Source organism: Idiotropiscis lumnitzeri, chromosome 3 (genome assembly GCF_059441095.1).
Source record: "Idiotropiscis lumnitzeri isolate Australia: NSW breed Sydney's pygmy pipehorse chromosome 3, RoL_Ilum_1.0, whole genome shotgun sequence".
Lineage (NCBI taxonomy): Eukaryota > Metazoa > Chordata > Actinopteri > Syngnathiformes > Syngnathidae > Idiotropiscis > Idiotropiscis lumnitzeri.
The window spans coordinates 28,252,515-28,266,276 of record NC_142393.1 but is presented as its reverse complement, the minus strand read 5'-3'; the positions used below and the strand labels follow the sequence as shown (position 1 = coordinate 28,266,276).

At 38.9% G+C, this 13,762-nt stretch overlaps 1 protein-coding gene across 3 annotated transcripts in view; it reads right to left on the bottom strand.

Moving 5' to 3' along the window:
- Positions 1-5,959: 5,959 nt before the first annotated feature.
- The window catches only part of LOC148340715 (gamma-aminobutyric acid receptor subunit beta-3-like), a 66,326-nt gene continuing 58,523 nt past the window's right edge, over positions 5,960-13,762 (bottom strand). For 2 of the 3 annotated variants that reach the window (XM_088290829.1, XM_088290831.1), the window contains 3 exons: positions 10,301-10,548; positions 9,862-9,930; positions 5,960-8,568 (listed from right to left, as the gene is read on the bottom strand). In XM_088290829.1, the coding sequence (XP_088146955.1) occupies positions 8,200-8,568; positions 9,862-9,930; positions 10,301-10,548 (686 nt within the window). In that variant the 3' untranslated portion in view covers positions 5,960-8,199. The remainder of the gene's footprint in view (positions 8,569-9,861; positions 9,931-10,300; positions 10,549-13,762) is intronic. The other variant, XM_088290830.1, reaches the window with a different exon arrangement.

The window sequence follows — 13,762 nt, the reverse complement described above, 5'->3', positions numbered from 1 at the left end:
ATCCCGCCTCTCTGTCCCACGCTCCCACCATCACTCGCCGTGCTGCTGATGAATTAAAAGAAAGTATGTCATTTGGCAGCCAGGCAGGGAGGAAGGAGGAAGACATCAGAAAGAATTCATTCCGTGAGTTTCCCCAACATGGGCCCAGTCTTTGCTGCTTTGTGGCTTGTCGGGGTTTGCATGCGGTTATTTGGGTCAGTTATTGGGGGCAGCTCTGTTCACCAAGCAGTTTCAACCCATCTTGACAAAAACAGGACAAGTATAATAGTGATGTTTCACATGTCTGCATTCATATTTGGAAAATCTCAGCTCCGGTGTGAGGTGCTTTGTTTTTAATGAGAGACACTCAACACTTCTGCTGCAAGCAAGCTGCTGTTGCTATGCGACTCCACTCTGAGTGAAGCATCACTAAAGCTTAATGGCAGCACAGGTCTCTCAGCAGGCACCTGAGAGGTTTTACATGTGAATCTGGGCCATAATGTCTTTTGCAGACTGTGCCGCACCTCATTATCATGTTTGCCATTGTCAACATAATAAGTATAAGGCTGTGCACGAATCGGTGGCGACTCGAATAGAGACGCAAATTGGTCGTTAACACAAAGGCCGAATTTGAATTTTTTTCCTAGGTTATTGTCGCGTGTATTGTCACAGAGGAATGTTTGGGACGATTTGACAACACTCATATCTCAGTATGTTTGATGTATAGTGGCATTGCAAAATTAATCAGGCCAAATGACGAGCTAGCAACAAACTCACTGTAAAAATGTCAACAAAAAAATTTGACTGTTGGCCGTAGCCACGCTAAAAACAACGCTAACTGGTGCGGAGCATACAGTGTTATTTCTCCCTTGCTTTTCCTTTTGTTACCTTTATGACCAGCCCCAGATGATAGTAAACTGCAGAACTAGAGTAGGTTGCTACAGTGTCTATTTTTTAAATTAAACTGTTCAGCAGTCATTCAATAAAGCCCAGCTAGGCAGGGTATCAAAGCCTTAGTTTACTTGCTGTTGGCCTCTCACGCCGTACTAGCAATGGAGACAAAATAAAAAAAATAAGCATGGTTAGCTTAGCGCTAGCTTGCAGCTGGTACAACGCAAGGATGGAGGGATTTAAAATTGGTCCAAAAGAACACCCTGTGTTCTGCCATTGCCCATTATACTGCAAGGGATCGTCGAAGTTAAAGTAAGTTATTTTCAACTAAAAAAGAAAGCCTTTGCTACTGTAAGTGCTTCCTTTCCTACTTATATTGGTTCGACTGAGAAGGTCATAAATGATTTCAACGCCGTTCTGGTAAATACACTCGATGCTGTGGCACTATTAAGACTTAAAACTCGTCCTTTGAGTGGTTTATAGAGGAAACCTGCTCACTTAAACAATCGTTGTGGTCTTCCGTCAGGCATGATGCAACGTTTGCTGATATACAAAGAAGCTCTCGTTTTAGCCGAAAGTAATTATTTGTCCAGATTAATCAGCCTCAATAAAACCCCTAAATATTCATTTGATACAGTGGAAATGTTAACATAACAGCAGTCAACTTCTAATAGCTGCCCCCATTCAGCTCATGAATCAAATGCAATTTTTTCCTCAAAAGATTCAGATCATTAAGGACACCGTTCCTAAAACCCAGTCAAATCTTGCGATTACTGATGCCAATAGGAGCACTAAGGGTGATAATTGTCTAGCAACAGTCTCTCGTTTAAAAAAAAAAAAAAAAAAAGGACTTACGAAACTGGTTCTTGCAGTAAATCAGAAAACTTGCTTGCTCAACTCAGTTCCTGGCAAACTCGTTAAAGAATTGTTTAGGATCTTAGGACCTTCCATCTTAAATATTATTAGTTATCACTCTCCTCGGGCACTGGACAAGCAGCTTTTAAGACTGCTGTTATTCGACCCCCACTTAATGATGACATGGTTGCTTGCACTTGATTCAAACTTCTTCAATCAGTATTTTGGGCTGACCACGCTTCTTAGAAGGCCGTTGCTAAAGTGACTAATGATGACGGTGTGGGGTGTGCTTCGCGTTGCTATGCGGAACATACCGCAACAGTGGAAACAAATTGCTCGATCAGTTTTCAGTAAAAATCACAAGTTTTTAAGAGTCCAAAACCCATCTTGGTATTGCTCGCAAAGTTGTGTGTAAGATCACCTGTCTTTTTAGTGATAAATGAAATCCTATTCACTGAATATTCATTCTTTTTCATTCTTATCATAAATATGATTTCTTGATTATGTTAGGATAGCAGAGAAGGCCTTGAAGGTCTTGACCGTCCACCTCTGATATTCAGAAATCATACTTCATGCATTTGTTTCGTCTCGCCTTTATTGTATTGCTCTCTGGTCTTCCTTTGTCTTGTGTAAAAAGTCTGTAATTCAATATACTGCAGCTAGACCCCAAGAAAGTTCAGTCATATTATCCTGATACTTTCCAACTTGCATTGGCTCCCAGTCCACTTGAGCTGCGATTTCAAGGTTTTGATCTTGAAGATGCAGGACGGAATATATGACTAGGTTCCATTTTCACAAGAGAACTTAATTTTGAAAACCCCATGAAAATACATTTTTGAGTGTCTATTACTGCAGGGACTTACTTAAAGGTCCTCTCAAATAGTCTGAACATTGACACTTATTTTATAGTTCTGAATTGAACAATTATGTCTGCAGAAAAAAAAATCCCCCCAAAACAGACTTGGTTGTCATTTTATGCCAGTCAGATTTTGGAATACATATTTTTAAAAATCACATTTTATCACAAAATCACATTTTTTACATAATATTAACCAGTTTAATGTGGTGATCATCGCTTGAGAACAAATCTATATACACTATTAAATGACCAAGATGTCTGAGAAGTGAGAAACCCCACCTATTTCCTTGGTCTATGGAAGAACGTCATGTGGCGTAATAAACTAAGTGTGCACAGATTAATTTCCACCTCATTCACAATTTTGGTAAATTATCTGCTGAATAATTACCATATGTATGAATTGTATCATTATGCTTTAAAAAATAGGTTGGGAAGATGATGTAACACTTGTTAAGTGAGGCAGAGTATTTATAGATGGATGGAAGTTAATGCTTAAATATTCAATTGCTGCAACTCTTCATTCAACACCCGTGTCATATTTTCACATTTTTATTGTTTAATAAAACGCTTGCTGCAAGACACTGGGATTAACCTGCAAAAAATACAAAATTAGAAACATGCTCCTCAAATACAATAAGTTATTCCATTCTTTGTTGGAGCTGCATTTTTTAGTTCTACATTTAGAACCCAAATTGGGACGAGGCGCATTATTGAACTTTTTACGGCAGTACCCCTGGACACGCCTTTCTGAAACACATCCATTTGATTCAATAGGATGATTCACAATTATATTCGCTAATGACCTGTTAACAGATAAACTGTGCAGTACAACCCTTTCATATATTATAAAGGAAGAGGAGCCTTGGGAAGGAAAAACCATGGAACAACCAGATGGGAACCAACCTTCCTGACAATAACCAACCTGGGGATGACCTGCCCTTGGACGTGGACCTGTGCGAGGGAAGGGAGCGAGGTAGACTGATTCCAACCTACATTACCTTTAGCAGAGAAACCTTTCTAGTAGAAGGATATAAATGGGAGGACGGCCTTGCGCGATCTTTTCCAACTGTACTCGCTCGAGTGCAGGTCCTCGTGAGAATAAGAAAAAGCCCCCCTGATATCTGACTTGAACTATTTCCTGAACTCCAGAAAATATAAGAAACTATCGGAACGAAACTTCAGTTGTTGAGTCTTTATTTGACATCTTCTTTCTTGAATATAAAAACGAACACGCATTGAGTACATTTAGTTAATTAAGACATTATTACATAGTAATTTGCATTTATTTGGCGACTAATTCCAACAGTATCTCGCCTGCCACCAATGCGCACCGTGCATATTTGTAATGACTAGTAAATTTGCAAAAAGGTAGAATGATTGAATGTGAAAAAACTGTGAAGATCAATGAAGACATTTTCAAATTCCTTCATGTAGCCAAAGGCATTTGTGAAATTGCAGACTTACTGCAGTACAAATCCAGAAAACAGTTTTGGTTCAGTGTAGTAAGAGCCAGTGTAATCGAGTCTTTTTGGGATCACGTACCACTCCAAATAGAACAGACATTCAGCAAAATATGTACAGTATATTCAAACTAACATAATCAAGAAATGCACAAATATTTTTAGAAGAATTGAATTTAAAATCCTGCGGAGTTGATGGTCGCGTAGTGTCTGAAAACCACAGCCAACTAAGACCAAAATTCATGTGAACATCTCTACACATGCAAACATCAACCTCTGAAAATATCAAAACAATCGACCCAGTTTTGGATTTTATGGACATGAGATCTTTTCTCAATAGTGAGCTCCCATGAGGAAATGACCTCCATTAAATCCAAAATATTAGTGCAATAATTTTTTAGATGTTAAAAGTGTGATTGCATAGAGGTGTGCATATGAATGTTGGTGGCAACTGGTCACAGTTTTTAGTGACGTTAAGGTTCTGTAAACTTCCTCGGCCGCCAGCCCAGGCTTTTCTACTTAAGCCCACTTCACCATCTGAAAATTCCACGACAAGCTTCTCCATTAGTGCTCATTATAGGACAATGAGGAAATTTGTATATATTGGGTGTTTACCTTCTTTCTCTCACATAGGCCTGTTTTTCTTCAATAATAATAATAATAATAAATTAGATTTATATTGCATCCTTCAAGACACCCAGGGATGCTTGGAAAAAGAAAAACAAAACAGCTAGACTAACGATCAGCAGTGCTGCCCGCGGCAACCAGATGTCCCAGTCACTACTGAGAGGAAGCCAGTGAGGCTCACGTTAGCAACTGGGATGGGTGCTTTACTGAGGCAGAGGCCCCTAGTGGTCTGCGGCTTCGTACGGACCACTGGATATATATATATATATATATATCAAGAATTATACCGGAATTGTAGTTGGACCGTGAACCAGTCCATGGCGTAAAAATGGTTGGGGATCACTGCCCAATGTTGAACATTTTACAGACAGTTCTATGTTTATTGTAGCTGTATTTCAGTAAAAAACAAAAGCCACTGACTAAATTGTAATAATCATTACCTCTCTTCCTGTCTCCTCAAGCCAGTAGAAAAGAGTGACTGGACTCCATGTTTCATCTTGAGCCTTCCAGAACACAATCATTTTCCAACGCAGTAAGATGGCACAAGCAGGAAGTGGCTCACATATCCTAATCAAGGTCATGCTTTATTTAGTTTTGTATGCTTCCTTTAGCGAGACTTTTTCTTCGTCAACTGTGGTACCCATCAAGTGCGTAAACATATAATGTATACACATGAGCACAATAATTAAAAATGGATTTAGGATGACTGTAAACTACCGTACATAGATACATTGATTGTCCGTAGTACTCCACTAATGAGGCGGCTGATGTAAGACAAAAATGCCAGGGCTAATTTTGTTTGTACCAATTCAGCCCTGGGTGATATTATTTGTTTAAATCTACAGAGATTACGACCTACAGGAATGGCTTGGATAATGAGTCAAATGGTATCTGCCTCATATTCGGAGACAAATACATGATTGCATTGGCCGGTCACACAAGTCTGTTTTATTATTTTTGTTTTGTTTTGTCATTGTTATTTGGACGCATCGCTCAATAAACACACAATTTCTTTTTCCTTGAATGGCATTACAATATGTACTGTTATGTCAGTATGAGATCAATATTCAAGTGTGATTTTAGTTTTTTCTTTTCAAATATATGTCTACCCTGAATTGTTATTGGCAAATTTTAACATTACAGTTAAAGGATAATTTCCCCTGTCCACCTGTTTAGACATGACCTGCACTTGATGGTCTGTGGTAATGGGCCATTTTTATGAGACAAACATTATTTTGGACATTATGTCAACTTTCTGTGAGTGTCAAGCAGGCTCGCAAACAGAACATTTACAATGTATATCATTTATTTGATGATTTAACATAATCATCTTTTGAAAAAGGAAGAGAAACATACAGAGATATACAATAAAAATCTAAGCCTAAATACATTTTGTGGCAGCACAGAACATTTCACATTCCATTATGGGACCAAGGCCATACAACACCTGACTTTTTTTTTTCTTTCCAAGTCAGCTACAACGCATACTGTCATCTCAACAGTGAGCGTTTGTAAGCTCTCATGAGGCAGAATCACCCCCCCCCCCCCACACACACATTTCTCTCTCTCTCTAAAAGTCTCTCCAAATGTGTTGTTGCATGCACAGTACACAATAACTTAGGTGTCAGCAGTTTGTTTGCTTTCCTTTTTTTTTGTTTTTTTTGTTTTATAAACTTTGTTGATAGAAAAGAAAATAATGGCCCGAGAGTATGAGCCTTCATTCGCTGTTTTCATACTATAGATGTACAAATATGTTTTTTTCTGGAACTTGAGGATTCCTTAAAACCACCTCACATGTACGTGAAGCCTCGTCTACACAGTAGAAAACAGGACCAGCTCGGGGACTGCATCACCTCACCCGCCCCCAGAAATATTTGATCTCAAAATAATTGCAGCCAGACAGCAACAATCCAAGTACAATACATTCAGTTATTTTAAGACCGTCACAAGTTCAAAGTTGTACTCTTAAGTATCTCTTAGTATTCCTATTTAATACATGTTCATGCACAAAGCTATGCGAGTGTTTGTTGGGGAAGGGTGGGGGTACCCGTGGTCATGAAAAACAAAGAATGTTTCAGATTTATCATTCATGTGTTGGAAGTGGTTGATTATTCTAAGCCACAATCCAGTTCTACATGCAGCAATGGAGTCAAAGCATTTCCAATACCTGCTTGCAGCCTGTCCGTCCTGCATGTGTCCATGCCCCCCTCACATTCTGCTCTCGTGCAAAAAAGGGGTTACATTCAGATGGAAAGAAACTATGACCATGGCTCATTATCCTCTACCTGAAGAACAATGGATCTGATACATTCAACGCTAGCAGACGGCTTGCGTGGTCCGACTGTGGAGTCCTTTGAAATCCATTTGCATCAACTGGAACTTCAGCATGGTCACATTTTGGAGAAGAAAATAAATGGATGGTTTTTTTTTTTGTTTTTTGTTTTTTTGGAGCTAAATAGACTGACATATGCCAGCATAACAATCACAAACTCAATGCTTATTTGATCATCTTTTTTTCATTTAGGGTTGTGCACACATCATATATTTATATATATATATATATTATTTACATTTTGAAATATACATAGTTTTTTTTCCAGTGTTTCACTTTGCATCAAGACAAGGTTAGGAAATTAAATGAACACTTGAAAGACAAATAGTAAAATCATAACCCAATCTGTGAGAGATGAGCAATTTGTAAGGTAGCCAACTTAAAAAAAACAACAACAAAAAAACCCAACTCAAATGAGTAACAAACACTGACATTCATGAAGATTAGTTGAAAAAGCTGAATAAGAAAAATGTAATGCTTAACATTTTTCTTTGGCTATTCTGTGTTTGTGAGACAATGTTGGGTGGCTAACAATCCCACCCGGAGAACCTTGGCAGTTTGATCAAATTGGATAAAATTAGTAGGTTCCATGTTTGCTTCAGGAGCCATTAAAAGGTAAACTGGAAATAAAATGGCAGTGTTGTTCATTCTTGTGCTGTTTTGGCATTCCTCCCCTCCACCACAAATGATGCCAAGAATAGCAAAAACCTGGAAGCCTGAGATTCATGATAATCCTGAAGTAGAAACTGTCGGTAAAAGTTGACCACATTGGAAGATCATTACATGCATTTACAGTGCATAGGGTACCAATCAAACATATTGTTGAATGGATTTTTAGGAATTGATTGCATTTTTCTGATCACCTATGTGGTATAAAGTTGTCTTCTTTGATTAGAATACTGCTTTTTTTTATTTATTTTACTCTGATATTTTTTTTGCAAATACTGTATATAATCAATTGCTGGCATTTTGTCTCCGTGTTTTATGGGAAATGAGTACCACAAGTCCCAGTTACAGTACATACTACAGAAAAGAAAACAGAAATATATAAAAAGATATTTGACGAGGACTTGGTCCAGAACTCTCTCAGTCTTTCAGTCTCTAATCTAACGTTGATAGATTCAATGCATGTATAAAAGCAAGGACAAAAAGGAGGTAAAGCAAACCAAATGGAGAGAAACAACATAACTGTCCAATCAGACATAGTAGAGCCAATAGATAAGATTAAAAAAGGAGAAAACCGAGGGGAAGATGATCCGCGACCAACGATCAATGGCGTTGACGTCGGTCAGGTCAGGGATTTTGATTTTTAGCTGCGAGGACCGCCTTCTCAGTTTGCTGCGTTTCATCTGAGCGGACCGATCCAGGGAGTGACGACTGGCGGAACGTGGACCGACTCCACCGCTCTGCTTGCGATATTGAATGTGTGATGAGGCCGTGCTGTCCAGCTGCACCATGGACTGAGAGTTCCTGATGTCTGCCACGCTGGTGGTGATCTCCCCTCCTGCCACTTCATTATGGATTTCCAAGGTGGTCAGCAGAATGTTCCCATGTCCTGGTTCCGCCTGAGTGAGTGAGATAATTAACATTAGATGGATCCAAGTGGAGCAGTTTAAACTCTTTGTCCGAGAATTCAGCGCCATGAAATGTGGTATGTCTTGACTGTAATTCACTAGTGAACTCATCATAATATCAGAATCTGAAGACTCTAACAGGAAGTCAATGAGGGAGATCCAAGCAGACGTGCACAACAATGACTGACATAACTGGCTGGTTCTCGCACTGGAACATCATCACCCAACAATTTCATTGACTACACAGCAGATACAACACACTGCATGCCCATGATGTGCTGGTGACAGGAACCAAATCGGTAGCAATGCATGATGGTGTTCATGCAAATGTAGCAGCTGAGCAAGTCCAACAATTTTAAACGTCCTTTTTTTTGTTTTTTACGTCAACTAAGCAGGTTATGATTCCATTAGTATAAGTTGTTATGTTTTTGTTTGAGTGCTTTCCTCTGTGTAATATGTAGTAAAACTGGTCCCAAACCAGAAGACTGCGGACCGGTACAGGGTGGCGGGCCATTTTGGACTGGGCCGCACGTATGAAAAAAAAAAACAACTCTTACCTGGCAATTGTTTGAAAATCTAAAATATATTCTCGCTTTTTTAACCCACAATGGCCGAAGGAGGGAAAAGTGTGATTTGATTGCAGTTATACTTTCAAGACCAGTTTCAAGACGGACCTTTCAAGAGAAGTTCTCTCGTGAGCCGAGGTGGTCTAACATTCAGTCATTTTTAAGTGTGTGTCTGTATCTTATTTCTCCAGCCGAGGTGTCATCAATGATCATATTATGAGGGGAAATTATTCAAGTCAGACTAAGTAGGACTTCACTGAAGGCCTAGGTGTCAAATGCACAGCCCACCACTGGATTATGGCAGCATTATATATTGCAACATGGATGATCAGATTGAAATATATTGTATCTTTGTCAAGGATTTATTTACAATTTCTTGTGCAAAGGGTTTTTCTGCTTTAAGATGCATGGCGATAACAAGCAAATTTGCAATGACAAAGTTTTTGGTAGTCTAGAGTAATTTAGATTTTTTTTTTTTTTTTTGGATTATTTCATTTGTTATTTTTCTCATTTTCCACATGTATCTTTACATTGACCACGCTACTTTTAACGTAGAAAAATAATACGATGCAAAAATCCAAGTCAATGAGCAATTTTCATGCTGACCAGCATTGAGTCCATGGATGAGGGTGGATGTTTTTTGTTTTGTGTTTAAAAGACAAAACAAAAACAAAGATCCATGTTGGCAATGGCGCCGATCTTGACCGAGACAACTCACCGAACGTGAGTGGCGAAGGCCTCTAATCTGATTGGACCGTTTTAGGGATGCAGCCCTACTACCTGCCTCCTGAGAAAACGACAAAGTTCAATACTGCTTTTGTCATATACTGAAGCCTCAGCCACACATACTGTTTATATAGAAGCCTGTTAATTAATGTAAATGTCATCCAGTTCAGCTATGCACAACGGCTTCTCTTCACAGTTTCTGTCAAGAGTGAACAAAAGTTAATTTGAAAGGGGTTGCAATATGAATGAAAGGTGATTTAACAATTGGCTCCGGGAAGGGAAAAAAATGCCATTATTTTTTTTTAGACTTATTATGTCGTTGATCTGTTCTGCAGCCTGTTTTCCTGGGCCAAAATGTGATATTTCAGCAAAAAAATACATTATATTTTTAATTCACTGATTCTGTGAGTGAGCAATCCCGTCAAACTTACCCTTGCAGCGTCATACTTGGCTGCCCTCTCATTGTTAGCTTTCTCAGCCTTCTCCGCCAGCTTTTTTTGCATCTGAGGGCCCCTTCCAAAGAAGATGTAGTTGACAAAGGCATACTCCAGAAGGGCAAGGAAGACCATAACGAAGCAGCCCATCAAGTACATGTCGATGGCCTTCACGTAGGGGATCTTGGGCAGCGTCTCTCTCAAGTGGGTGTTGATAGTAGTCATGGTCAGCACCGTGGTGATTCCTTTAGAAGAACACAAATGTGATACAGCTTGTGATACAGCTCATAAAAGCAACTTTTGCTTGTTTTGATTCAACATTTCTTCTTCCCATTTATGAAAGATAATGAGATTTATTCATTTTCAGGGACACGTGTCTAAAACAGGCGTAGGCAAACTACGGCCCGGGGGCCACATGCAGCCCGTTCAACGTTTTAATCCGGCCCGCCGAACTTGAAAAAAATTAAAAACTTTGTTAATGTTTTATTTTCTACATATTGTGTTGTGTCAAAGACAGATATTTTGCTGCATTTGTTCGTTTTCATTTCAAATTAAATGAATTTTTTTTTTCTCAGATGAGGTGAGGTTACCAAAACACTCTGTCAAATTTTAGAACCCATTGTGGCCCGCCAATCAAAAAGTTTGCCCACTCCTGTTCTTAAAGGATGTTGGCTCCAGTAAAAACAATTCAGAACCAGCAATTTCATATTCATGCTCTACTAAAGTGTAACTCACTATCTTTTTCTCTCTCGCATCATAAGATTTCAAGGAAAAAGTATGTACTTGTGACTTTTTAATTCTTAAATTTTGTTGAAATTTGTTTTGTTTGTGGTAGCTGACAGAAATATCCTTTGACAAATGAGGCAAAGTTGTCTACACGGTGGTGGTATTATTTGGTGATGAGTTTGCTGCAGACCTCACAAGGGCAAATCCGCACACAGATTGACGCAGATAAATTCAAAGTGCTGTCTCCATAATAGAAATATGATATTCTTTTGACTGTCTTTATGTAAGCTTGCTTTTCTCTTCAAACTTAAGTAGAAGCCACTTGCATCATCACATCCCAACTAGCTCTGCCCACAGTAATCATGGAAACAAAAACTGTACTCGACCCTTCAAAACAGCCTGAGTCACGCAAAGCTTAAAAAAAATAAGATGAAAAGTCTGCTGTAATTCTTGGTTCTTGGAGTATTTTGATGAATGTCACAGACGTTAAAATACCAGGAAATTGTTTTAAATTGTGAAAAACATGTTTCCTTTAAAGTTCCCCTCCTGCATTCCACTAACATTTTAGGACAATATTTGAAATTCTGTATGCAATTGGCATGCTGTCACATATATTTTGTTTTTGGATATTTTGTTTGCGACTTGTATTTCTACTTCTGGGACTTTGTCTCCATAATATTAAAAACAAAGATGTTTCAATATGGATAACAACTAAAATTTATACTTATCAGAGACGTAATATTATGTCCATGTACAACGATCTCATTTGCCTTTATAAAGATACTCTGGTTAACTACTATGCCACTAGTATCACATCTGGTGATGTAAATGTTAAAGAACTAATTTTTACTATCAACACCACCCTCAGAACACCTGATGCGGTTCAACCATAGGTTTTCCACCTAGTCATGTGAGGTAAATTAAGAATAACTTAATAACTGTATATGTAACATATCATTGTTTTCCTGTTCATATTTGTACTTTCAGGAAAAATTAAAAGTATTGTATATCGCTGGCACCAGGCCACAACGAACTATGTCATAATTTGGTAAATATATCTCGAAATCTAAATTTATTTTTTTCAAAAATCTATAATACTGTCAGTGCACACTTGTGGGTGTTGTTTTTAAGAATTAGTGAATCAAAAGCAGTGGTCCCCAGCCAATGGTTTGCAACCTGGTACCGCAGGCCACTTGGTACCAAGCCACTGGGAGATAGACACAAATAAATAAATAAATAAATAAAAATCAGCCCTAAAATACCTTCTACTCTGTTGATTACCTTCCAAAGAGCAAGATTTATTAGATTTAATTTAAAAAAAACTTAATGAACCTAACGGCGGCACGGTGAACGACTGGTTAGCTGTCTGTTGGTCTCACAGTGCAGAGGTCGTGGGTTCGATTCCAGCTCAGGCCTTCCTGTGTGGTTTTCCTCCGGGTACTCCGGTTTCCTCCCACATTCCAAAAACATGCATGGCAGGCCAATTGAACACTCTAAATTGCCCCTAGGTAGGAGAGTGAATGTGGATGGTTATTTGTCTCTCTGTGCCCTGAGATTGGCTCCAGGGTGTCCCCCGCCTACTGCCCAAAAATAGCTGGGATAGACTCCAGCACCCCCTGCGACTTTTGTGAGGAGAAGCGGTTCAGATAATGGATGGATAATGAACCTAGTTAAAATGAGTATAAAATAGAAGTATTTGGAAAGTTTCTTTGCAATATGGCAAAGACTGAGTGAACAACACAAGAGCCTATAACCAAGAAAGAAAGGTGCATTTCGCAGAGAAGAGCAGGAGACTATTTGAAAAATGGATTTACGGCGAAATGATTCCCATGCAGGGAGCCCGCGCGGAAAAACATGCGGCGAGAACCTTTTGATTTAGCATTAATTTGAGTAATTCATGGATTTAATATTGGTTCTGTTGTGTCTTGTTATGTTGGCACATTTCAGGAGGACATTGCTAATACAAAGTAGTTTCATAAAATGTGTTTATTGATAAATCTACAAAGTATCACAGTTTCTGAGCTGCTTGTATCATCCATGCATTTGTTCTGTGGTGTCTGTTGCATGTTTACGCGTTACCATAGAGATCCTATTAAAGCATTGTTGTTACCCTTGCATTGTTATTGTGTTGGTGCTCCCAGTAAAGGTACATAAACACGGTGAAACCGCGTTTGTTGCCGTATTGAATTAGGTGATGAGCAGAAAATTCTAAGATTACATTCATGTGAATTTTTGACTCTCAGAATTGGTTCCAAACCCAAATATGTGCACAAGCTGATTCCTCATTCAATACAGATTGTGCTACCTCATGATTTACCTGCTAGCACATTACCGTATCTCCTACAGATGTCTTAGGTGTTACTATGGAAACAAGAACAGTTTAATGGAAAACATAGCCAGGCGCTCCTTCCCCTGCTAGTTTAGTGTTTAATGCGGTTTCTCGTGCATTGGAGGACATGCGGACATCGAAAATGCTCCTTTCCTGAGGGCTTTTTCATTAACGAGGCTATTTTACAGGTATGAAAGCATGTGTACTAGTCGGCAATTGAGTACTTCATTGAAATTCAAAGGTCTGTCCTTGAAACCTGCCGCTGCCCTTTGGTCAACGTGTAGAAATAACTCATTAGAATAATCTCATGCCGCTAGCGCTAGATAACCTTAACCACTAAGGTTACTAAATGACAACGTGCTTCAACACCACTAACACACACGCAAGCACACGCCTGCACGTCA